At 36.4% G+C, this 27159-nt stretch overlaps 1 protein-coding gene across 1 annotated transcript in view; it reads right to left on the bottom strand.

The window, feature by feature from the left end:
* LOC140776608 (uncharacterized) overlaps window positions 1-26659 on the bottom strand; it is a 54845-nt gene extending 28186 nt beyond the window's left edge. The window contains exons 1-7 of the mRNA XM_073120359.1: window positions 26306-26659; window positions 23450-23511; window positions 21336-21390; window positions 19826-19924; window positions 18103-18189; window positions 7405-7521; window positions 6591-6683 (exon numbers count right to left, since the gene is read on the bottom strand). Of these exons, the coding sequence (XP_072976460.1) occupies window positions 6591-6683; window positions 7405-7521; window positions 18103-18189; window positions 19826-19924; window positions 21336-21390; window positions 23450-23511; window positions 26306-26401 (609 nt within the window). The 5' untranslated portion in view covers window positions 26402-26659. The remainder of the gene's footprint in view (window positions 1-6590; window positions 6684-7404; window positions 7522-18102; window positions 18190-19825; window positions 19925-21335; window positions 21391-23449; window positions 23512-26305) is intronic.
* Between the last annotated feature and the right edge of the window lie 500 nt (window positions 26660-27159).

Below are 27159 nucleotides of genomic sequence, written 5' to 3'. Positions count from 1 at the left end.
TAGATAGAACAAACGATATTCATAAACAAATCCTTTGCGATAAAGAAGTGAGTTATGATTCAATTAAATAATTTTATTATTATTTATTTCAAGTTTTAACTTTCAATAATAATCAGTATGTAATAAGCTAATAATATATTTCTAATTTCAGATGGAGAGATAAATTGAGAGCTAGGCAATTCAGTACTGCTAAAATTACTGCAGCTATATCTCATAACACTCCAGCTGAATGGTGGTCTATCTATGGATGGGATGAGGCACCAAATTTAACGCCAATAATAAATAAAATTTTAAGTAAAACTGTGTCTTCATCACAATGTGAAAGAAATTGGACTACTTTCTCCTTAATCCATACAAAAACACGCAACCGATTGACAATGGAAAGATTGGAAAAGTTAATTTTTTATCATTATAATATGAAATTCAGGGAGAGAAATTTAAGAAGAAAAGCAGAAAATGAACTGATTGATTTAAATCTTATTTTTGATAAAGAACTCTTAACTCCATGGATCAGAGAAATAGAGGATGGGTTATTAGATGATAGAGATAACCCATGATTAGATGAGATATTGGGAGAGACCATGACGAGGGCAGAGGCTGATACGAGTCGTTCAACGAGAGATAGTATGCCTACTAGTACTAGTTATAGTCCTGATGATACATATGGTGGTGAGATTGCTCCATCTACATTTGTTGAGGAAAGTCAAGGAGGCATAAGGATTGAAGACAGAGAAACTGAGGATGTATATAGATATCAGCGACGTCGTCATGAGAATGTTGCTTCCTATGATTATGGTACATCGAGTATTTATTGTTTGGAGCCATCACAAGATCCATATGCTAGCTATTATCCTCAGTATTCTCAATATTCTCAAGCACAAGATCCAAATGCTGATTATTATCCTCCTCAGACGCAAGTCACACAATAAGATCCATACAATATGACTAGTATGATGGAATCACTTTTTGGAGCATCAGGTCCCGATCATCAATATTTACAAACTCATGGTGATTATGATGATGAAGACTATTAAAATTTACACGAACCAGCTCAGTATTCATCAAAATTTTTAATTTTGAGTAAGTTAATACATTTTTTAAATTTTTAGACTTCATATGTGAGTAATTTTTATTTTCCTATTTTTTTGTCATTTTTTCTAAATTTTTCCTCATTTTTCTACATTTTTAAATAATATTTAAAATTTTATATAATTAAATAATCTGATCCAATACGAACGGCTAATACGTATCGTTTTTCTAGACGGCCGATACCAATCTCGATCCTGATACTAGGAACCTTGGATTATGTTGAGTACAGGTGTATCTGTGCGTTCAAGCCTCCCCCGTCCTCTCGAGGTTTTATTTGATGATGTCATAATTATATTAGCACAAGAGGGTATCTGTGCGTCAGGCCCCGCCCAAGCTGTCGCTTGCACCGCGTGTGCCGTGTTAGCGCATGGGCGTGCATGTGCCCGTGCCAAGCGGGGGCATTACACGAGGGTCCTAACCAACTAATGATATATAATCAAATCAGAAAGAAGCTGGCAGTCGTTAGGGGAAGCTTCACATGAAGCTCAATTGGGGTAGCAACGAAATAAGTATCAGTGATAGTGGCAACTTAGAATGTCTGTATTATAATTATGCTAGGACAGCAGAAGATTATGAGATGAATGAACAATTGTGATATCCAAAAAGTACTGAAAAAAAAACAAGGTTCTTCATCTCAAATTGGGGCCAAAGATGCTAATTCAGAGAGCGAATATCGGCCAAGTTATCTCCAATGATAATCATATCATCAACGTATAAAAAAAAGAGGACTCAATCCTAAGCAAAAGACTGTAAAAACATAGATAACTCAGCGGGGCTCTATTGAAATTCGTAGTATCTGAGAACACTAAGAAATCAATCAAATTAGACACAAGAAGCCTGGTTGAGCCCATAAATGGCAATTGTCATCAACAGATTTTGCCTAGAAGAATAAGAAAATTAGACAAAGAATCTATGTCCTATCAAGAAGACCACAAAGAAATGCATTCTTTACGTCCATCTGATGTAAAAGCCACTAGCAACTAGAAGCAACAGCATAAAAAGAACGACCGGAAATCATCTGAGCAACAGGAGCAAAAGGCTCCTCATAGTCTATCCCATAATCCTGAATGAAGTCTCAAGCAAATAGACAAGCCTTGTATCTGGCAATAGATCCATTAGGTCAATACTTAATCTTGAAGATCCATTTGCAGCTAACAAGCACAATGTTGTGCAGGCAAGTGACAACATCCCAAGTATGCTTAAAGGGCCTAAAACTCATCTATCATTGCCAGCTACCACTCTAAAACCTAGATGGTCTCACGATAAGACCTAGGTTAAAGGATAGAGTGAACAGTTACAAGGAAAGTGTCAAACTAAGAAGAGCATATAGCAAAAGATATTAGAAAACTATAACAATCGAGAAGGTGACGCTCACATTGTGAATAGCGATAAGCAAGAATAGGAACCGTCAGGATAGAGGATGAGATGATTGGACAATAACTACTAGGAGAAGAAGGCTCAACTGTAGGAGGGATAGAAGGCTTAACTGTAGAAGAGGGACACAGCTTGTAAGTGTAAAAGTAATGCAGCGTCATCATAGGTGGAGGGTACTCCTCTTGAAAGGCTAGGAGAATCAATGAGAGAGCAGTTCAGAGGGGCAGAGAGAAATAGTAATAAAAGGAGTGCCCATGGGTAAAGGAGTACTAGGTATGTAAGAAGCAGATGGCGCGACAAGACCAGGGAATCCAAAGGAATGAAAGAGAGGATAAAGGTAAATAGATCCAGAAAGGACAACTCTGAGAGAGCCTAGGCATCAGAGATAAATAAGTGTATTGCTTCTAAAAAAGTGACATAGCCTGATATCCTAAGACGACAAGTAAAAGTGTCATAATAATAAGTCTTTATGCATAGGAACACATTTAGCTTTTCGAGGAAACAACTTGTTGCATTCACCTCAAAGAAGAACAAAACAAGTGCACTTAAAGACATGAAGATAACCACAAGATGGTAAAGCAACATAAGTTGCTTGTACGGAATAACACTAGCAAGGATAGATGACAACGTTAGATTGATAAGCAGTAAGAAGAGTCTCAACCCAATAAAAGCGAGAAACAAAAGCCTTAAAGAGAAGAGTACGAGTGGTCTCAAAAAGATGATGATGCTTCCATTTGGCAACACCATTCTAAATAGGAGTGTAGGAACCTAACTATTGAGGTAGGGTGCTGGCAGAAGCATGAATAGATCAAAGCTCAGACGGAAGATTTTCACGAGCACCATTAGACCGAAAATTCTTAATTGATCAATCGAACTAAATATGAACCACAGAAGATAAATTGTCATAGATGCAACACCTCAAAACACTGATGCACATGGTAAACTAAGGTGAAACGAGAGAAATTATCAATAAAATGCATAAAAGAGAAAACCAATACACGAAGGGAAGAAGAGCCTCAAAAGTTAAAGTTCATAAGGGAAATCAACAATACTCTCACTAAAAAGAAAAGGGCCCGATGTTTTGCCAACTTACAACAGGTATAACGAGACAAATAGGAAAAATGACTACTACCTAAAGACCCAGACCGAAACAAGGTCTTGAGATGCTAACACTAGATATAACCTAAACGTCGATGCCATAAGTCTAAAAAAGAAAAGGAGCAATGGGACAAGCATCATGAGAAGATGGAGAAAGGTGAAGCTAACAATTCTCTGACCTGCAGACGAATCTTACACAACACAAGTAGAAAAAAAAGCACCTATTGTAACTTGTCAGAAAGCTGGGATCTGTGAAAGGGCAACAAGTCCAGTCAACAATGTGAACATGAGGAAGGGCGATAGGGGCAAAGGTGATACTAGTGAAAATAAATGAGTCATCAATCATTTGATGTGAGGTGCTAGAATCAGAGATCTAGGATTTAGTCATAATAGAGGCAGAAATAGACGCGCTAGTGAAGCTAAGAGTTCCTTGAATGAGCTATTAAATCTGCTATAGCTACGCACTACTGATAGTGAAACCAATGGAAAAATTAGATGGGCAGGCGCTTGGGGCAACAGTCAATGAGCTAGGTGATGACTTTTCTCCTAGCTTGATTCCCTTTTGCTAGAGCAAGGAGCGAGCTAATATGAAGACAATAGTAGCAAGCAACAAGATGACTAGGATGACCGATATGAGTGCACATAAGGCACGATAAGCGATGATCTCATTTTGACAAATGAGTGACGCAAGCAGTAGCGAAAATATCAGTTATGACAAGTAGAAGAGTAGAAGCAGCAGCCAGCACTATCGATAGCAACATTAGTTGAAGTAGGCAAACCCACTAAGAAGGAAAAAGATGCTGCCTAAGCTCCTCAGCTTATAGCTCTGTGATGGCACTATCCAAGCTCAAGATAGAGGGGACTTTGCAACAGGCGACGAGTAAGATCCCCAAACTTTAAACATAGAGCAACTAAGAAATCCATCAACCGATCTTCGTCGTGGTGATGTAGTCGCCGAGTTAAAGGGGCATAGAGTAGGCTTTATTAACGTAAGCTCACGCCAAATGTTAGCCATGCTAGCACAAAAATCTTGGGTGGAGAGTTAACCCTATCTAGCCTCCTAGGTGCCATGATGGAGCTAAAACCTATGGATCACATTTGATTAAACAAATTGATTATTGACGTGAGCCCAAACAGCCTAAGCTGAAGCTAATGTGTAAAGCTGAGGTCAAAACGATCGATCAACTTATAGGATGAGATAGGTGCATATCTATCTCTATGTCACACAAAGCCCACCCGACATAATCAAGGGAAGAAAACTCCAACTAAGCATTTTTGGGCATGTCAAACTCAGCAAAGGTCACAGTGATGGTTTGGATGACAGTGCGAGAGGGTGCACACCCCACAGAGATGTCGTCAATATGCCAAAGGAGGTGTCGTTCGCAGAGGACTATGTCGATAGATGATGCCCATATGATCCAGTCACTCTGAGTGATAAGAAGAAAGCCAATTAAGAACAGGGCTCTCACGACCAACTGGAACATGGGATGTCATTGGAACATATTGCAATTTATCAAACTTGAGGGTGATTCAGAATTTTCCTACTCAAGCCTTTTGTCGAACATTTGGTGAAAGGAAACTTGAACAGTGCTGCTGAAAAATTGAGGGTTGTAGACACAGTGAACTTTCATCAAAAAAATTGGTGAACACTTGCTAAAAACATAATTGCTGAAAAAGAGAGCTTGACACAGTAAACTTTCGTCGAATACTTGATGGGCACTTGCTGAAAACAGTGTTGCTGCTGCTGCAGAATCGAAGATCCAAGACCGTAGAGGCTGCTCAGAACCAACAACTGCAGTTGCTGTTGCAGAGGCTGCTGTTATGGAGAAGAGGGCAGAGAACAGCAGCTGTGGGTTGTTATGGCTGCTGCATCTTCAATTGCCACTGTTGCTGCGGCTGCAGCTGTGGTTGTTAATGTTACTGCAGCTGCGACTGTAGGTTGTTATGGCTGCTGCGGTGGTTGCTGCACCTACAAAGGATGGCAAAAGGACGGGACCTCGCACCGAGGGAGAAAAAGACAACGGGTGCTCTGACTTCCACCGAGCTCAAGGAGGCCATAAAGCTAACAATGAGATGCCCCGACTTCAACCGAGGGGAAGGCATCAAGGAGACTGGATGAAGTCGGCGGCAGCTCTCGAGCCTAATGAGGTCGGAAAACTCACAGCTGCTGCAATTGCTGTAGCAGCTGGCTAACTCGAGGAGGCAGAGAATTTTCTAACGAGTCGGCAGAGCAAGAGGATAATGCGACTGAGGGTTTTAGAAGAGGGATTTCGAGCGGTAAGAAAGAGAGGCTGTTGGTGGAGAGATACAACATAAAAAGAGGTCCCTAGAGATTGGGAAGCTCTGATACAACGAAACAATAAGTGCCTTAATCCTAGAATGGGTTGAAAGAGAAGAGAGAAGATAGGATTTCATGAAGAATGTACTGTGCATGATTGAAAAGGGAACTTTAGCCCTATTAATGCAAGGCCACCATGTATCTAAAATAAATTCCTATTATCTTTCTTTCACTCTTTTTAGCCACTTTTCTTCCTCTAAACAAACTTCATCACTTTCTCCCTCACCAAAAGCCTTTTCACATGGTGTCGTCACATGGTGTCGTCGACACTACCAATGCCACGAGTTGCAGTAGCATCAACACAACATCCATGATCAAAACTAAGTTGATCAGCATCACTAGCTTCTTGGTTCTCTCTCAAGGAACCCAATATGCAAATTGAACATGTTCTCTCTCAAAGAACCTAATATGCAGGAACAGATTAATAGCTCCAAGATATGTAATATATGAGCTTTGAATTGAAATTCACCACTGTGTGCAAGAATATACTTACGCAAGTGAAAAATAGAAGATCATACCGAAGCATATAATAATTTAGAAAAGAAGCTGAGATCAAAAAGGACATAACAGTTTGTTTATTTATAACATTCACTAGAAATGATGGTTGAGACAACCAGAAAAGTACAACAACAAAAGGTGCAGGAGGATGCATTTGCAGCAATGGTGATAGTTAGAAGCTTAATAAACTTACCCAACGAGTTGTGGAAATCTCACCCCATCCATGTGTCACATCAGCTAGATCCTTCAAGGTTGTTCCAATATATACTAATGCAAGCGTGATTGGCTGTGTAAGACAAAGCTATATATCAACAACCATTTTTGTAATGAATATGAATTCTACTAATGCAATTGTGATTAAATTTCGGTTTCAAATATTTGGAATCTGATGGAATGAAAAAAAGGGCAAAAAACAAAGGAATATCATTCAATTATTTTTTTTTATATTGATTAGCCTTGAACTTAGCAATGACTTGAATGTCACTTCATCTTTTCCTTCTCTGTAAAATAGAACTGTAGTAAACGAGTTTTATGTTTCAGATTTCATAAAGTGGATAACAGAATTGATATAAAACTGATTACATAGTATATCAATCTAAAACTAGAAGAAAATGCACCTTAATTACTCAATACTAAAATAAAACCATAAATATGATAATGATGAAGGAGCCTGCTGTCCTGTAAATGTTGACTGTTGTCTAACTAAGAGAATAGTTGTCATTAAATGATAAAGAGTGAATCACATAAAAACATGCAACAAAAAGATATGATCACATACATGCTGGTCAAACAAGAATGAATGAAGCATATTAATTATAAATTTGAAAGTAGAATATAAATATATAATGCTGGTAAGAAAATGATGAAGTACATACTCTATCACATGACTTTTAAGATACAGCGGTATCTATCCATTATCAGTCAAAATAATCAAGGTATACTTTCATGTACTTTGCAGTTGAACTAAACTGAAGTTCTATAATGTAATAAGAGAAAAATAAGCCTACCATCATCCCAAGCCAAGAGGCCAGCATGTACTCTCCAATGCCAACAGGTGTAACAGATAGCAGGTAATTTAGCATGTTAAATGGAAGTAAAGGCACAAGCCTAAGTAGCAGCACGATCTGCAGACAGCGGAAAGAGAAATTAATACATCATGCAAGGACAAGTTGCTGAAGGAAACTAGTTAAATATCACAGAATAGAGAATGTAAATCAAAATCTCAGCCTTTTAGGACCAAGCTGCAAAACAACCATGTTATTATAAAAGTTCTACAAAAAATGCGAAAATTTTATACTTCTAAGTATGCCGTTCTGTAATGCCCTGCTAACTTCCTTTTGATCAATTTGCCTAGGGTTTAAGAGGAAAACAACTTAAGTATGAACAACACATGCAACAAAAACAAAATAGGTAAGAATAAAGCATGCAAATTTTTTGTTGCATACTCTAGTTATTATAGCAAACTCCAGGCTATAATTTATACAATTCCTTATAAAGATGTAAAACCATATTGAATTGAACAAGAACAAAATCCTCAAGATAAAATCAATATCACAATTCATCAATGCCAGTTGTTCAAAGGATAATTAAAAGGGCGTAATAATTGAAATAACTTGTCAAAACAATCTTTGAAAAAGCAATGAGATTATTTTTGCTAGTAAAGTGAGAAGTTTTAAACAAATGACAAAATCAGATAGTTCTTTTAAAGTTTACACTTGCTTCACATGGCAAAACCAACCAATTTCTAACTGTTTATATAAGTAACACCAGATATAGCATGTTTTGGTTAATAACTGATAAAGGTGGCAATCAGCTCAGTTTTTGGTTAGACCTGGGATGAGGCAGAAAGTCAGAACTGCTTGAACCCATAAATGGTTACTTAAATTCGAAATAAATTTCTAAGAAACAAAAAAGCTAAGGCCAGAAGACAACAATAAGGCTCTGCCTTATGAAAGCAAAGGTAATAGATGCTGACGAGTATACACCGGGAGAGATTGGCAAAAAGATGGAAAGGCTGTTAGGAGAACATAGTAGATAACTGAAGAGAAGAAAATTGTTCTCTTGATACTATATCACAAGGTAACATAGTAAAAAACACTGTAAGGTCTACTTGCTTGCATCCCTTAGAATTAAGACCGCATATATATAGAGGTTTACATGACATTTGGTCTACCACATATGATTCTCAGAATAACAAAAATGACTCTTCGTAAACCACATACGACTTTTCATTTTCTAACTCCTAGAGAACACAAAAGATTGCCATAACTCTAAGATATAGAGAAGATCAATGCTCACCTCAAAACTAAAGAACCATATTAATCATCCTTAAATTCTGTACTTGTCAATTAATCTAATTGACTAGTTAAACGGGCTAGCTTTTCTAACATTCTCCTCTTAAGTTAGATCATTTCCACACCAAGGTTCTTTGATTTGGTAAATGATCCATCTCGGCAACTTTGTGAATATGTCCGCTAATTGATCTTGGGTGTTGTTGTACTAGACTTCATTTTCATCATCTATGACTAAATCTCAAATGAAATGATACCTGACCCAAATATGTGTACTTTTGCTATAAAAAACTGGGTTCTTTGCAAGTGCAACTGCTAATTTATTGTCACAAAATAAGTTTGTTCCTTTTTTCTGAGTATGCTTGAATCCTTTAAAATCCACCTTAGGCATAATACTTAAAAACTTGCCAATATCAAGAGAATATACTTCGCTTCCATGTAGATAGATTCACTTTGTCTTCCATCTTTAAAATCCATGAAATTGCACTAAAGCCGACATTGAAAATATAGCAAAAATACTCTTGCTACAATCAATGTTTCTACCTTAATCACTATCAAAATAGCCAATTAAGCATAATTTTAACACTTTTGTAGGTAAAACCTTCATCTAAAGTACCACCGATGAAGCATGGATATGGATATAGAATACAAATACGCCAATACAACAAATCTTGAAAATAAAAGATACGGTAAGTTAAGAATACATTTATGTCTAAAAATATATTGGTGAACTTATGTACCTTTATTTTCTTAATTACGGAATTATATATTATTGTTGAGTATAATATTTTATATAAAGAGATCCCCAATTTATCCACTAAAAGAACTACCATTCACAATAAAGGTCCAATATATTACATAGTATATTATTGATATGGTGTAGAATGAACAAGCGAGTTTAATCTATTAATGAGGAGAAATTGACCATTGTAACATGATTTCCTAATAAAGATCATAAAATAAACAAGCAAGCACAGCCTTTTCACAAAGAGAAATTATGGGGAGCAAATAACCCATGGATAGCCAATAATATGGAGCCAAATTTGCAGCCCAAGCCCAATCAGAATTCAGCCCTACTTACTGGAGTTGAAGAAGCATTGAATCTGATAATTTAGTTACTTTAACTATCTTTAGTACTTATTTAATATATATTGATGTTTGTGTTACATCTGTATTTGGAACTTTAATTTGGCTTTTCCTATTCTTGGAGGGTTGTTCCAAGTATTTTAAACTAGTTATACATCTATAATTTCTGGGACTTTTGATCATTTTCTTGATGAATAGAATTTTATGTTAGGAGTTCAGTTCAGATTTCTTTTTCTGACCTATTCTTCTTTCATCTTGTCGAATGATATCAACACACTCTCATCTTCATGAATGAAATCACAAACCTATCAACGCTTGTGCTGTGCCAGGTGGTAGTATCAAAGCCGAGTCTTGAGATGGCACAAGTATGAAGATGGAGAACGTCTTACAAAAATGGAGCAACATGTAGAAGAGATGACTAAGAGCATTAAAATGCAAACAAACTTGTTAGAGGTTTGCAAACCAACACTCCAGCTCGAGAAGCCCAACGGGCAGGACCCATGGAAGCATGGAGAAGGCAGAACCTAGATAAGGAAAATGCTATTCCTCCACATAAAGCTTTGGAAGATGAAAATGAAGAGGAATTGGAAGAAGAGTTCAAACCGCATGCAAGGAATGGAGTTTAGCATGGTGATTCCTACAAAATGAAGGCTGACCTGCCCTAATTCAATGGGGTACATTGAACAAATTCATGATTGGACATATGAAGTAGAACGTTTCTTTCAAATTATGAGAGTTGAGCCTAGACGCAAGGTAGACTTTGTAGCCTACAGACTATGTGGAGGTGCCGGTGCATGGTGGCAACGTCACCAAGATCTACTGAGATCAAGAGGACAGCCCCCCTATTTGGAGTTGGGTTCAGATGCACTCTCAAAGGGTTGTTTTCTATTGTTTGACTATGAGCAAACCCTTTTCCAACAATTTTAAAATTGTTACCAAGGTACATATTCAGTTTCCTCATATACCGAAGAGTTTGTACAATTGCAAGCTACACATAATGTGAATGAAACTGAAGACCAGTAAGTTGCATGTTATCTAAATGGGCTGAATTATGGTGTTCAAGATCGCTTGGTCATGCAAAACATAGGTCAGTTGATGAAGCTCAGTGTTTGGCATTAAGGGCACAATGCATCTTGCAACCAAAGAAAACACCAGAGTCCCATGAACCAGCGGTTCGACCCCAATAACAAAGCTTCATCAAGTAGAGCTGAAACCAAAACCATAGATTCATGGGGTAAAAGAGCTGAATCTAAGAAGTCAGAACCAAAGGAAAAGAAGAAGCAAGTACTACAAAGGGAATTTGATGTTTCAAGTTGAATGAGATAGGGCACAGATCTAGTAATTGCCCTAGACAAGAGTTTGCCAATGTCACCCAGCGGGAGCATTAGGAGGATTATGATGGCAATGAAACAGCCAAGGAGGATGATGGCTTGAAGTGGCCGAGGAAGATGGTGAGGAAGTGGTGTGCATTGTAAGTAGGCTGTTATACACTCCAAGACAACCTGAAGAGACACAACGCAAATGGATCTTTCAAGGTAAATGTTCCATGGCTAACAAAATGTGTAAGCTGGTAATTGACAGTTGCAGTTGTGAGAACCTGGTTTCACAAAGCCTTGTTGAGCATCTCAAGCTTAAACACGGCGGCATCCAACACCTATAGCATTGCTTGGATAAAGAAGGGGCCTATCATGAAAATTACAAAACAATGTTATTTGCCCTTGTCCTTGGGAAAGACTTACAAATCTGAAGTTCTGTATGATGTTGTGGAGATGGATGCATGCCATGTGCTATTAGGCAGACCGTGGATTTTTGATGTTGATGCAACTCAGAAAGGGAGGGACAAAACCTATGCTTTCACTTGGGATCACAAGCGGATAGTTGTGGTTCCAAATCAACGAGAGAACACTTCGCCAAAAATGGAGAAGGCATTGCTCTCAATGTCTCTTAGGGAGGATGAGTCTGTGGAGACATGAAAAGTGCCAAAACCTGTAGTCTCCTAATACTAAAGGGAGAAGAGCAACATATACAGCCCGCACCTAGGGAGGTTCAAGGCTTATTGGCAAAATATGATGACGTAATGGCAGAACCAACACAATTACCTCCAACGCAAGATATTCAACATGGCATTGATTTTATTCCTGGAGCTAGCCTACCAAATCTGCTCCACTATCATATGAGTCCAAAGGAGTATGAAATCTTGAAGGAAAAGGTGGAAGGGCTGTTACAAAAGGGGCACATAAGAGAGAGCATTAGTCCTTGTGTCATGCCTGCCTTACTCCAAAGAAGGATGAGAGATGGAGGATGTGTGTGGATGCCGTGGTATCAATATAATAACCATGAGGTACCGGTTTCCTATCCCTAGGCTTGATGACTTACTCGATTAGTTTAGCGGTGCTAAAATATTCACCAAGAAAGAGGAGGCCCATTGCATTCTTTAGTGAAAAGTTAAGTGAAGCAAGACAAAAGTGGTCAACAAATCAATAGGAGTTAATTGATCACATGTAGATATTCAGACCACCATTCTCTCAAGCACTTCCGTGGGCAGAAGCACATTGATCGCATGTTGTCTAGGTTGGCAGCTTATCTTGAAAGATTGAATTATGTTATTGCTTAAATCTGGAATTACTAACCGAGTAGCAGACATCACAGACTTAACCTTTTTAATCGTTTGGCAAATCCGCACGACACTCCATTTTCTTCGCAATATAAAATAAACCTCAAAATAAAGATAGTGTAAAAATAAAAAAAAGAAAAGGAGGCTTCAATAACACTTAAAGAAAACAACTTTCTTAGTGAAATTTTCACTTCTATATCATTCACTAAAACTTAGATACCTTTTACAACTAAGTATACGAGCCTTTATATAAGCCAAAAAAACTTAGCTACTAAAATACCTAAATATCTTCTCTAAAATATTTGGGAGGCTACGGATAAGATCAAAAGTTATCATCTTTATCATTATCGGTCCAGTAGCAAAAAAGCTCAAGACTTGTCTAGCAGCGAATAAGCTCAAGAATTGCCTAATTACCGTAGTATCCCTCGAGTCCAACTTTGCTATTGTACTACTTAAGCGCTTGGACTGCCATGGCACTTCGGTTTCAACCAAAATTTCAATGGGCATCACAAGACGCTCTTAAGTCGTCATGCCACCCTACTTGTTACTACTACTAAAGTTTCAAATTTTGAACAACTCAAGAAGCTAAATCAAAATGATGAAGATTTTGGTGATGTTTAGGCTAAATATCTGATAAAGCAACCCTTAGGTGAATATTTGTCCAAGATGGGTATTTGTTCAAGGGGAGCAGATCGTGCATTCCAAGTAACTCATTACGTGACAAGTTGCTAAGGGAGATGCATTCCAATGACTTGAATGGCCATGTGGGTAGAGACAAGAACATAGCTGGTTTAGAGGAATGTTACTACTGGCCCTCAACTTAAAGGAGATGCTAGGTAGTTTGTGCAAAGGTGTCCGACTTGTCAAATAAGTACGGGGCAATCGCAAGACACAGGTTTATACATGCCTTTTTCTATTCCTAATGCTCCTTGGGATGGCATCTCTATGGGCTTTGTATTTAGTTTGCCAAGAACACTGAGGAGAAGTGATGCTATATTTGTGGTGGTGGATCATTTTTCAAGATGTCACACTTCATTCGATGTCGTAACACAACTGATGCTCATCATGTGTCCAGGCTGTTCTTTAGAAAAGTTGTTCATTTGCATGGTGTCCCCCTTTTCATCACCTTGGATAGGGACAACAAATCTTTGGCAGTGTTTTGGCTAACTTTATGGAAAAATTTTGGGACTATTGAAGTTTTCAATAACTGCACATTCTTAAACTGATGATCGAACAAAAGTGAACCATTCTTTAGGAAATGATGCATCTGTGCAGACAAGAAGAGCCAACAAGACTTTGTTTTGGCACAAGCTAAGTTCACTTACAACAACTTAGTTAATTGTTCCACTGGAAGGAGTCATTTCTCCATTGCTTATACTAAGAGTCCAAGACATTTGTGGACCTTGTAGAACTTCCCTCTAGTGCAGGTTCTAGTGCAGCTGCATTTGCTTTAGTAGAAAAGTATTCAAAGGTTTTCCAGGAAGTACAGCAATCCTTGAAGTAGAATAATCTCAAAAGCAAGGCAGTGGTAGAAAAGCATCAGAAGCATCAAGTGTTTAAGGTGGGTGATCAGGTGATGTGTGCAAGAAGAGGCTGCCTGCGGAAGTTCGTGGCAAGCTAAGGCAGAAACGTTCGGGTCCTTTTAAATTTTTGAAGAGGATCAATGACAATGCATATGTGATAAACCTACCCGATGATATGGGCATATCCAAAACCTTCAACGTAGCAATTATCTCCACCTATCATCCGAAGGCAACCTATATCATCACTCGAGGTCGAGTTCTTTGCAATTGGAGGAGAATGATGGGAAACAACAGCCCATGGATAATCAACAATATGGAGTCCAATTTACAGCCCAAGCCCAATCAGAACTCAAACCCTACTTAATAGAGTCAAAGAAGCATTAAATCTTATCATTTAGTTATTTTAACTATCTTTAGTTCTTATTTAATATGTATTGATGTTTGTGTTACAGGTGGTGACGCACTCAATGCCAACAGAGGGAGAAAGCAGATCTATATTTGGAACTTTAATTTAGCTTTTCCTATTCTTGGAGGATTGTTCCAAGTAGTTAAACTAATTACATCTATATTTTTGGGACTTCTGATCATTTTCTTCATGAATAAAATTTTCTATTAAGAGTTTAGTTCAGATTTCTTTTTCTGAGCTAATCTTCTTTCGTCTTGGTGAACGATATCAACACACCCTCGTCTTCAAGAATGAAATCACGAACCCGTCAATGCTTATGCTACATCAAGAAACCTTCTAGCTTTGATAAGAAATGAAAGGTAATAATCTCTTTCAATTTGACTTATATTGATAGGAATCTCACGAGTATCCAAAAAGTATCTACAACATTAATTTTATTTTTATAAAATTGGATACCTTAAAGAAGTACCCAATGTGTATTCGATGAGTATCGGATCTGATATGATATCTAAGACGGATATACCAAGAGTATGAAAGTATCTGTGTTTCCTAGGGTACCATAAATATATCTCAAGATTCTTTTCTCGATAGTCCAATGACATCTTGGTAACTCCATGATCTTGCTCAAAGGCTAACATGTGAACACTATGATGGAGGTTTGTATGAATAAAAGATTGTATCAAGCTTTATATGACTTATCCTGATATGATTAGGAGTTGGCATGTTCTAAGATAATGACATGTAGTCTTTATTAATTGCATTGATTTAGTAACTCATAGCAAGTCATTTAAACAAGCGTATTATTATTGCTAGCAACTATAGGCATACATTGGATATGCACCTATTATTTCATTGTTATAGATTGTATGAATCCTACTCGTTGGGCTATATGCTCACCACCTCTTGGTGGCATTATTTCAGAGCTAGGGAACGCAAGTGATGGTAGCGACAAGTAGCTTGCCTTTTTATTTTAGTTATGTCAATTAGTTGTATTGAGCCCCTGCGAAGGCGTTATAATTGACGTTGTATTTTGGACTTTAGCGTTGTATTTTAGATGTGTATCTTTAAGGCTTATTGTGGCCTGTGGAACTTGTATCCGAACTCTTATGGTTAAGTTTATTTATGGTTTGAACTTATGCTGCTATGTGCCTTGTGAAATCCTATTACTGACAGGTCATGTGATGCACCGCGTGGGAAGATTTACCCACACGGTTTACACGTGTATTTGAAGGTGTGAGTGTTTCAACTGCCAAGTCCTTATTCGCATCTGGCACGGTCTCTCTGTCCGCCAACTATAGGCACTCCATGCCGACCACCCATCCACTGCCACTTTCCTCATCACCAAGAGCTTAATGGGCTTGATCTCTTCGCGGCTGCCGGAGAGGATCGAGATGAAAGCCTAGGCGACCAATCCATCGATAGTGATAGGAGGTCTCGGAGGCTATGGCTGGGTCGATGACCGACGAAGAGAGGGACAATCGAGGCTACGTCTTGGTCAGATTGTCTCGAAGAGAAGAAGGGTCTCTTAGATATGGAGGTGGTAAAGATGGATTTCCTAAAGCATTTGGAAAGAGAGAGAGGGCTCGAAGAAGAAGACAGCGACGACACCAAGCTTAGAGAAGAGGGCGACGACGATGCCAGGCTCAGAGAAGAAGGCGACAGCGACAGCGACGCCAGGCTCAGAGAGGAGGGCGATAGGGAGGAAGAGAGCAGCAATGGGCGTGAGGCATTTGGAGAGAGATCGGGCTCGGAGAAAAGGGCAATGACGATGAGAATGAGGGTGGCAATGGGTGCCTAAGAGGTCAAAATCTATTAAGAATGAGGGATATTTTAGCCCACCTAAAATTTCCACTTAGCTTGCATGTGACTTGCACATGCTTATGAGGATAAAACTGTCATATATTTGTCACATGATTACCACGTGATAACTTATGGACGAAAATGGGTGATGAAACCCCAACAGAAGGGATCAATTGAGATATTTCTGATAATTCACAGGGTCATGTGTACTAAAAAAAATTCAGAGGGTGAAAAGAATTATCCCTTAATATTATATTATAGAGTATTTAATTATATTATGGAGTATTCAATCATTAATATTAATTTTAATAAATGTATTCAATCATATTATTTGTTGAATAATATTCATATTTAACTGTTATTTTATCTTTAATAAACTAGGTCATTTACAAAAATAATCTAAAGATAAAGCACTATAATGTAGGTTTTAATACATATATTTAAAACAAAAACCAAAGATTAACATACCAAAGACCCAAAAATATTTCTAAATATCCTAAAAATTTTATTAAAAATATTATAAATGCATGCCACTGGCACGCCCCGTGCTGATGGTGGCATGGCATGTTATTTGTTATATATTAATAATGATTGTAATATTATGGTCATGGTTGTGAATTGTAATTATGTTATTTTATATTTTGGTGAACTAATAAAAATTATATATATATATATACATATATATAAATATACATATATATATATCATAGTAATATATATTTTATTATAATTATTTTTAATTTTTATATATTAAAAATGCTAAACCATATAGGTGTTTTGTGTACCGTCTAAGTGCTATGCTGTGGAGTGATCGCTCACATTCAGCAAGTGCCTTTTGGTACATTAATTTAAAGTTTGAAGCAATGTATTAAAAGGTGGCAGCACATGGTGGCTAATCACCCTATCGCCTAGTGTCGAGGCGAAAGACGAGTGCCAAAACCGTTTAATATTTTTAATATATAAAAAATAATAATTATAGATATATTATATATATTAATATAGTTTATATAAATTTTTTAAAAGTGTAATATACAATCATAACAAAATATCATAATTTATATATATATATATATATATATATATATTTACATTACATATTTTATTAATATATTTAAAATTAATAAAAGTAGGTCTGGTGCATACCAGCTAGTGAGAGAGAGGGAGGGACATTTCACATTTGTCAGCTAGTGAGAGGAGGGAGAGAGAGAGAGGGCATTTCACATTTCTATGCTAGTGACCATTTAGTCAAAGTGGGTGCATGCCAAGCTATTAGCTAGTGAGAGGAAGAGTGATATTTGTCTTCTTTTCTTCTTTCAATCTCTTACTAGTAACTTCAAGCATCAGATAGCAAAGGGGAGGGAGAGAAGGCGATCACTTGTCATCGGTATCGAGAGTGAAAGGGAAAAAGTAAAGAAGAAAGAGAAGTGAAAAAGAAAAGAAAGCCTACCGGCTGCCATCGCTCAAGAGGGGAAGAAGAGGAAGATGAGAGATCAGTCAGGTATTTGGGTTAGGGCTAGCAGCTGATTTTTTTCTTCTTTTTTTTTAATTAGTCTATCTGACCTTACCCGACTCGCTATGACAACTAAGCGAGCCACATGGGCCACCAAAAGGAAAAGGAGGCCATCCAAAAAACAAATGGCAACTTACCCGCCATTAGTAGGCTGCCTAGTTGCATGCAGGGCAATTAGGTCGCCGCCCCGCCATGGCAGCTGCCTTTAAAAAAACACTGGTTTGAAGTGCTTGTCTGCTACTAAATGAAAGAAAAGTTGTAAGCAAGCACCTCAAATCGTCATGACTCTACCAATAAGTATTCAGCCTTCCTTATGAAAATGGTCATATAACTTAGCCTACTAGTATATGAAACATTTCAAGTATGCCCTTCCCATACATATCATGCCTATGAAGTTATTAGAAAATAAAATTATCAATCAATTCAAAGATTTGTCTAAAAACAGGTATAAACAAAATATTGAGCAAACTCCTACCTTAAAGCCAGATCTCTGAATTGCAATAGCAACTGCCTGGAATTTAGGATAATCCTTCAGTTTTGAAATAACAAAAGGCCTCCCAATCTGTACAAGAATTACAGGATAAAAAAAGTAAGTGGATTAATGAACAACATTGTATATGTACTAAAATCTTGTACACCATTTAAGGTGCAAAATTGTGCAGGCAGAAAAAATGAAATTAATAAAGCAGCACAAGATACATCAAATGAGTATTTTTTTATTCTTTCAAAATAGTTTTGCTAAAGGACCAAATGAAATGGGAAAACAATCAGATCAAATTTAAACTGCAAGTCCATTAGTACAAACCTCTTGTATTTGCATTCCTCTACTTCCTCCTGTAATTTAACTCTATCTTTTCATAGATTGGTTATACATGTTGATTCATAGAATTTCATTTCTTATTCTAAGAAATTCTGCAATAATTCTTTTCAATCTGCTGCAATTCTTTTGTCAGACCTAACTGCTATTAACAGTTGAATACTAGAGCGTTGTAGTTAACCTTCATATTATCATTCCTAATACTCCTAATAACTCTCTAATCATTATGCAGATTAGCGTTTTCACTTTAATTGTTTCATTAATTTAGTCCTTTTCTGCGTTGTTTTCTGCAGCAGGATTGCAGAAGTTCAGGTGGGATAATTACAACAATTATGCAGATGAAAGGCCAAACATATTAAGATTCATGTCTATATGAGACAATTATATCTGTTGAAGCTAATGTGATTGTTCAGATTTTCATGATATTTGACCCAAACCGAACAATAATTGATCCTCAGGTAATGAAATTGATCACTAGAAAAGACCATGTGGACATAAAATATCAAATTCTGAAGAGCCAGTGGCCACTAATAGGCCTGATAAAAGTAAAACGTGGATTCAATCTCAAGCAGAGTCAAGATTTTCCATCCCAGAGGAACTGATGCATGCAAAGTTGTCCATTATTTTGTATATGATTAGTCAAAAGACTTATTAGACAAACCCAAAGCTTTTGAAAGGATAATAAAAGACAAAGATTTCAAGCCTCAATAGCCTAACAAAACTAATCCAATTACACCTATAGAAAACAATAAGAGGATAACATTGACCAAAAAAACCACCTGGAAGGCTAGAACTTTCAGGTGCTAAGGCTAATGGCAGCCTCCATAAGTACATGGAAAATGCCATAGCATCGAACACTAATAGCACTGCCCATATGAGGCAACCAAAGGACTTCCAGTTCAGGAAGAGCAAAATGCTGCCACAATGTCGCTAATATGTCCACTATGACCTCTTTTTTATAAACCTATGGAGGCAATGTGAGGTCATTACTTCAACAAACTCCATGAAAAATGTCACTTTCTCCTTTTGGATATAAGACATGATAATAAAAAAAAGGTTGACTTCAAAAACTAGATTGAAGAATCCTAAGAGAAAATGTCTCTTAAAAGAGGTACGATTCTTAAGAAGATTATAAAAAGAAGTTCAGTCAATTTCCATTAAGTTACCAGTCATTTTCATTTAAAAGAACATAAAATCAAACATCAAGAAATATACTACTATGTATAAAACCTGTATCAACTGGTGTGAAAGGCCCCCGCAATTGAAAGTATGCAACAAGGTGGATTAAATAACTCTTAATCGTTACACTAAATGAAATTGTCTGAACATACTACTTAGCCTGCCGGAGAAAAATTATAAAGAGTGGAACTTATTTTCATACCGTTCTGCCAAGGAGAAATGCAGCTGTTGCACCAATTGTTGCTCCAATAGAGTCGGCAACAAAGCCTATGGGTAAACCAAAGAGATATCCACCTCCAAGCTGGCACATTAGCATACATAGAAATTAGGCATTATGATTAAAAGGAAACAACATAGAACTAAAGAGATACACTGTAGAAAGAAATTCATGTTAGGACTTGGGAGAAACATTAACGACTCCAATTTCCCAAGCAATTAGAAAGCGAAACAAACGTCTGAAAAATTCCATGGAATATAATTAAAAAGATATTACTAAGAGCCTATGAAGCAAGGATACTTCGTTTGCCCCTCCATACCAGTATCTGATACATATCGGATACAAATACAGCACAAATACTTCATTTGCCCCTCCATACGAGTATCTAATATGTATCAGATACCAATATAGCACCGATTATGATCCGATATGTATTGGATACGGCTGGAGAAGTATCCAAATTATAAAAATTAATTTTAATTTTCCGATACGGCAGGATACGACTCTGATACATTTCTTGATCATCTATTTTTTTTCTTTTCTTGTGCTAAAAGATTATATAAATATATTTTTTTATATGCGTACATAGTTATCCAATACTTTAAGACTTTGTTTAGTTGATAATGAATTAAACATATAACTTGAATGTCATTTAAAGACACATTAGTGGTGACATTTGATTACTATTATTATTATTTAGTATATTTCTTTGGCAATAAGTAATTCATATTAAGTTTTTTATTATTGCGAATTTAGATAATTCTTTTGCTAAGGCTTCGTGTTCTTCAAGTTTATTGAGGTGCATATTTGGTCATGATTCTGATTTTTAAGTCGTGACAAATGTTGCACTTTTCTTTTCTCGTCTAGACATTAATATTCTTATATTTGCAGCTGAGAAAGCAAGCAACTAATGCAATTCATATATTATATCAAATTCAAAATAGGCATACCCTATAATCTCTTTTGTTCATAGCATATATTCTTATCCTTTAGCTTGTCTTAAGTTCTGAAACTTAATATTCTTTTGGTACATTCCAAACAAAATCACCAAACTTGAAGCTATCAAAAAAATACCAAAATTAATGCACCCAAAGCCCAACCAGTGCAACAAAACAAAAACTTAGTACTTTAAATCCTGCATGGTTGCCTACTTTCTTACTACAAATAGGATCTAGGTGCAATTCAATATTATTGTCATTGCAGAATGATCTAGAACTTTTAACTGCTCCCAAGTTTGTATGTAGAAGAACTATACGATGCATTTCATGTAGTACCAAATATGGGTACAAAAATCAACCAAAGATTGCACATGATTAGGAAAAATAATTAACATAATAGAACAGTTTAAGAATGATAATTTGATAGATCCACATAATTATAACATATTCTAAGATAAGTGACGCAAACTATCAATCAGAATTCACAAGAATAACAGTTAATAAAAAAAGTATTTTTCAATATTTATGATAAGTTACAATAAGATAATCATGCTTACTGTAAGTATTGATGCAGGAACTGCTAGCACTGTTAAAGGAATATATGCAATAGCCCTGTAATTAAGAGGAGAGAGTGTTTGATCATCAATCTCGCATCTAGAATTCTCAAATTCATGATTTTCTTCATCAAGAAATAATATAGACTATAGTTGTGTTCCAAATAAATGATGGTTCAAAGTTTCAGTTTCAGTTTCAGTTTCAATCAGTTCCAGTCTTGGTACTTAGAAAAGAAGGAAACAAGAAAAACATTAGGGCCAAAATGGATTGGTTTCAGCCTATAACAGTCTGAAAATAGGATCAGGATTTAGTAAGGGCCAACCTCGAGTAGGTTGGTCCGGGCGCTTCATCACACATGCATCCCATGGCTACCAAGACTAATTCGGACAGATTAGCCTGCACCAAATCCCCGCCCTCAAAATTAAGGTCAAAAAAAGCAATCTTACTAGTTTCATCCTCGAACAATCAGATTCGGCCTTGTTTTGAATATGTTTCATAACTGTTCTATTCTTGCTGAAATTTTAAAATATATATCTTCTCCAAATATGATGTTTAGATGTTGGTAATTTGATGGGAAAGAAATAATAAGCCAGATTTGTTTTATTCAAGCCTATTTAGTGCCAAAGTGGAATACCATCCATTTATTTAAATTTAAAAGGATAACTTAGAACTGAATAAGAAAGAAATAAAAATAATAATACGCAAACTTTAAGATACTATGAGTATCTTTTAGGCAGGTCCATGTCTAATAATTGCTATTCAATCCTTTCCATGATAGGGTGTAGCTATTCCAAGGAGCTGCAGACATTGTGGCATCAATTATAATGTACATAGTGCTGCCCTAATTATTTGTACCTTTTAATAAATCACAGTGAAATGGCAACATTTGTAAATGAGGTGAACAATATTAAAGAAGTACAATTACTTGAAAAGTAGACTAGATTGGTTATGAAAACATCTTTCTTGAGCATCCATTGGTATGGCCACCGAAGCTATAGTATTTAAATGTACCCGAGACAGATTTAGAGATATGAGTAAAACTCATTGGGTAGCACCACTCAGCCAAATTCCTGGGGCTCTAGATGGAAAACTGTGGATTAATATCACATTTAGAAGTCCCAAAAATATCTAACAAACATATCTAGCTTGTTGTTTAATTTCTTTTAGCTTAACTAATGCTCTGAGTCCTGAAAAATTTTCCATGCAAATGACTTTTAGATAGTAAACTTGCTTAGTCAAAATTCAAAAATACTTGTTGCACAAGAAAGAGAAAGTCAAAAAATAGTTTAACAATTTGGATCTTTACATGGATGATCAATAGCCCTATTAAGGAGCCTGAAGCCTTGATCCTCCTGGAAGGATGGCTTAATTTACTTCACATAGTTTGCCACATTAGAATATCTCATCTTTCGATGGAAAATGTAAGAAGATATCAAAGACAAGAAAAACTTAATTTGATATTCTATACTAGCAATTGATAGTGAATGAAGACATAAGATAAAAGCAAGCATGTAACAAATCCTTAGTATCAGTTTGACAGTTTATCTACATAGCACTAGATAATGTTGCATTCACAAAATAGCTTTCCAGAACTGCAAATATATCCATACATATTTAATATGTATATAATAAAGATTTGGAAGTTTTCCTCGCTTCATTTGAATAATTTAATGGAAAAAAGAAAAGATATCTAACAAGTTCAAATTAAAAATTACAATGCCAATCAGGATATGCTACATGAAGTACCTACGACAAATGATGCAAGGTGTTCACAAAGAAAGAGCAATGGAGAAGAAGAGGAAAAAAAAGTCCACAGATTGACATAAGTGGCAGACATGAAACACTAAAAGATTAAAGATAGCATGGTCTACCACAGTATGGAATATATATATATATATAACTTGTATATATGTGAGGAACCTGCATTTATAAGATTATCAAGTATCAACCAAATTCAACTGGAAACTTGATCCGTCATGTCAGTCAGAAATGAAACAAGAAACAAGATACCGTAGTAACAGTTACTCATTAGAGCTGCTAGAACCACCAAATAAAAGGTTGTTCAAATAAAAAAGCAGTTTCGATAGTCAAAGCATAGCACAGCACTAATACTTACAGGACAAGAGGACCCCATGGACCAACATTCTGCTTGATCCAAAATAGAAAATCCTTCAAAATCTGTCCAAAAACATAAAAATAGAAATGACAATGGGTCAATGAGCATTGCGTTAGTACAGCAAAGAACTTGATTAGCACGATGAGTTTAATACATGATCAGAATAAAGAAGTCAACGAGAAATTAAGAGCATAAGGCCATACTAAGAAACGATAAACTAAAGAAGCAAACGAACCCAAAAGCAGCATATAATATCACTAATAATAGGTTTTTTTCTGCAAGAAAAAACGCTAAGAATAGGTAAGAGTTAAGATAGCCATAATTACATCAGAAGTAAAAGGAGCATTAAGCAGTGGACTTATAAAAATAGTAATACGTATACAGCAATAATGACTCTTTGAAATATAAATCGTCCTTGAGTCCTAATAATTATTGAATAAATCTACCAGAAAGGAAGGAGAAGTCCAAGAATACTATACTGAAGACAAATGAATAAGTAAACAAAAAAATTACAAAAGCAGTTTTTATGTAAGTGGGGATCTATTTTATGGTATATACTAACCTTTTAAAAAGTACAAAATAAAGATTATAAGAAACATGGAAAAAACAAAAAATTTTATGTTTGGACCTATTCAAATATTTGGTTTGTGCCTAGTTGTCAATTGTTATTAATATCTGGAACTAGGAACTGAAAGGTACTATAGTAGTCAAAACATTTTGAGTCAAGTGAAAAAAACTTTTTTCACTTTTGTGTGTAATCTAATCTAATGGCATGACTAGTAAATTACAATGATATTGATGTGATCCGAATCTGATTGGATCAATTCACGGGGATATTGGGCTCGATTGATCGAGTCTACTTATTTTTAATTATTTTATGATATAAACCTTTTAGACAAGTCTAATTTAATCATATAAGCCATTAAGACAAGTCGAAATAAGTCATGACAACCATTAAGGCAAGTCGAAATAAGTCATAACAGCCCTTAAGACAAGTCTAGTTAAGTCAAATTAAGCTTTTAAGACAAATCCAATTAAGCCGTGTAAGCCTTTAAGACAAATCTTAATTCGAGTCGTGTCAGTCTTTAGAACTAGCCCTAGTGTGACTCGTTGTAATCGGCCTCTATATATAAAGGAGTTGAACTCCTTGTTAAGCATCTAAGTATTGAGAAAGTATTCTAGCCTTAAATTTATCTTAGGAATAAGAATAAGATAACATAAAAGTATAAGTAAATTAATCTCCTTTCATTACCGCCATCACTACTCATCATCTTCCTCACCATCACCATCGCCATCAACCCTCCTTCCACCCTTTCCATCTACCATCATTCACCATAATCAAAGCCACTCTAGTCAGTCCATAACAGATATTAATTTAAACCACTGTGTCCAAGTTTTCTTCATGGAATATAATTTCTTATTCCAAAATAATAGCTGAACATCATAATAACAATATTCTATAATACAAACACTAGTTATTAAAACTATATTTTATATCACACATTAACTTATTACTAATTTACTCTTGATACCTATCCAATCAACCTATTTTATATCAAATCAAAGGGTATTCATGGTAATTTCATAAAAAATAAAATATTTTTTTCCATCTTTTCTTTATTTTATATCACATCAAAAGTAATTATTACACTCTTCTTCCTGAATACAAATGAACACAATAATAGTTATTCCTAAAATAAGGATCTCATTTTGAAAATAACAAACAAGAATATATATTTTTGAATTGATCTTATTTCTAAAGTAAAAGAGGCCTTAGGGTTTGTTTGGTTTAGGTTTAGAAATCATATTATCATTCAGGCAATATCTAGCAGGTGCACACATTGCCTTCATGAACAGAATTTCTACTGGGGTTAAACCCATTTACTCAGTTTCATTGCTACCGTGAACTTCAATCCAGGTCTGTATTTGGTCAAGGTCATACTAATGGTTAGACAGCTGTGATGAGACCCCTTGCCAAGCTAGATGAAAAGTATTTGATTGGAATCTTGCTTTCTTTTAAACAATAACCAGCACTTGGTCGTTCCGACTACCAGTATCAGATTCTGCTCCACAGTGGTCTTTGGTCCATATTCCAAATTCTCAATAATATCACAGGCTGTTCACTCAAATTGCAAATCTATTTTGGCACATTTGGAATGTAACTAAATTCTAGTGTGCCAATCATGCTTCTCAGCTCATTTTATTTAAGCAATTTCGTTATGCACTTTTAGGTGGGTGTCAATAGGATAACTAAAATTTGACATTATTAGAGTGTATTGAAAAAGATAACAGAATTTTGGAAGTCCAGATAGAAACAACATGCCCTAGCATGACAAAAGTTTGACAAGATGTCCAGCTTTCCTTTTATCCCGACCCATCTGGGTTTATGTCATTTAGACAAATTCATCATGGCATCCTTCCATAATTATACATTCACAGTTCATTAGTAAAGACAACCAGTATACATAGAACTATTTATCCACCAATAACAGTCATTCCAGCAACTAACAACTCTTGTATAGACCATCTCTCTGTTGCTTCTTCACATTTATTTTCCACTCCTAATCCTAGAATTAGGTCAACACTCTTTAGATTCTCAGAATTAAATAGTCGTTAGAATAAACTCCCAACAAACTCGAGAAAAGAAATTTTTCACAATTTTGGCAACAAGATTCAAAAGTGTTATTTTTCCCTTGTTACAATTCAGAACCCAGTTTTATAATTCGAAGAAGGAAAACATATTGCGACAAGAATCAGAAACAACCAACGCACTCAAATCGACCAAAATAAAACAACATGCCGTGAAAGGGACAAAAAGATTAAGGAAAGAATCATTCAAGAGAGAACACAACTTACCTTTTCGACGGGGAGGGTGATGAAAGCGGTGACAATGGCGGCGACGAGGAGGATGAGGAGAGAGATCCTGAAAAGGGATGACCAAGAGACGGCCATGGATGACAGCCTCCGACGCCACGGCCTGCAGTCCTCCTCGTCGTCGCCCTCCACCGCGTTCCCGGCCTTCCGCGACCTCAATCCCCCGACGTTGGCCAGATTTAGCCTCTATATATAATAGCCAAATCAAATGCGGCTGAGTGCCAAATCGAAACCTGGGAAATGTGGATGGATGATTTGGGGAAAACGAAGAAGGGGAGGGGCGGGGGGGTTTTCTTTTTCTTCCTCTGGTTTCTTAGCAAAACTATCGCACACGCATCCCGTCCCGTCGGTGGTGGATCCTTTTGTAGATTCATATTATAAGGCCACCACCAAACTTTCCGATTTCTTCGCTGGGTGTGATTACCGCATAAGCTTTCCTGATAGTCCAATCTTATTATCACCTAGTTATTTACTTTTGTACCCTTCATTTAAGAGTAAAATAGTGATGTTGATGGAACAAGCTTGATGTTGATGGAACAAGCTTGATATTTCTATTTCTGATTTAGCAACCTTGCCCTTGTAAAGAGTTATTATTTTTATTAAAGGAAGAAATTTCATAGTTAAAGTAGAAAACTTGTAAGTTCTTGACTAAATTAGCTAGATCGGCCCAGCCTGCCCGTGCCCGTGCCCGTTCCTGGCCCAACCTGGCCCGATTTGGACCGGGCTAAGCCCGACCTGAGCCCAGTTTGGGCCCGGTCTGGCCCAGGCTCGAACTACCAACGGGCGGCACGGGCCAACCCTTTGCTCGCCCGGCCCGGCCCAAAATCCCGCCCATT

Source organism: Typha angustifolia, chromosome 14, assembly GCF_048772165.1.
Source record: "Typha angustifolia cultivar Huaian chromosome 14, ASM4877216v1, whole genome shotgun sequence".
In the NCBI taxonomy this organism is placed as follows: Eukaryota; Viridiplantae; Streptophyta; class Magnoliopsida; order Poales; family Typhaceae; genus Typha; species Typha angustifolia.
Note: the sequence above shows the minus strand (reverse complement) of the source record. Positions and strands in the feature narration are given on the sequence as shown.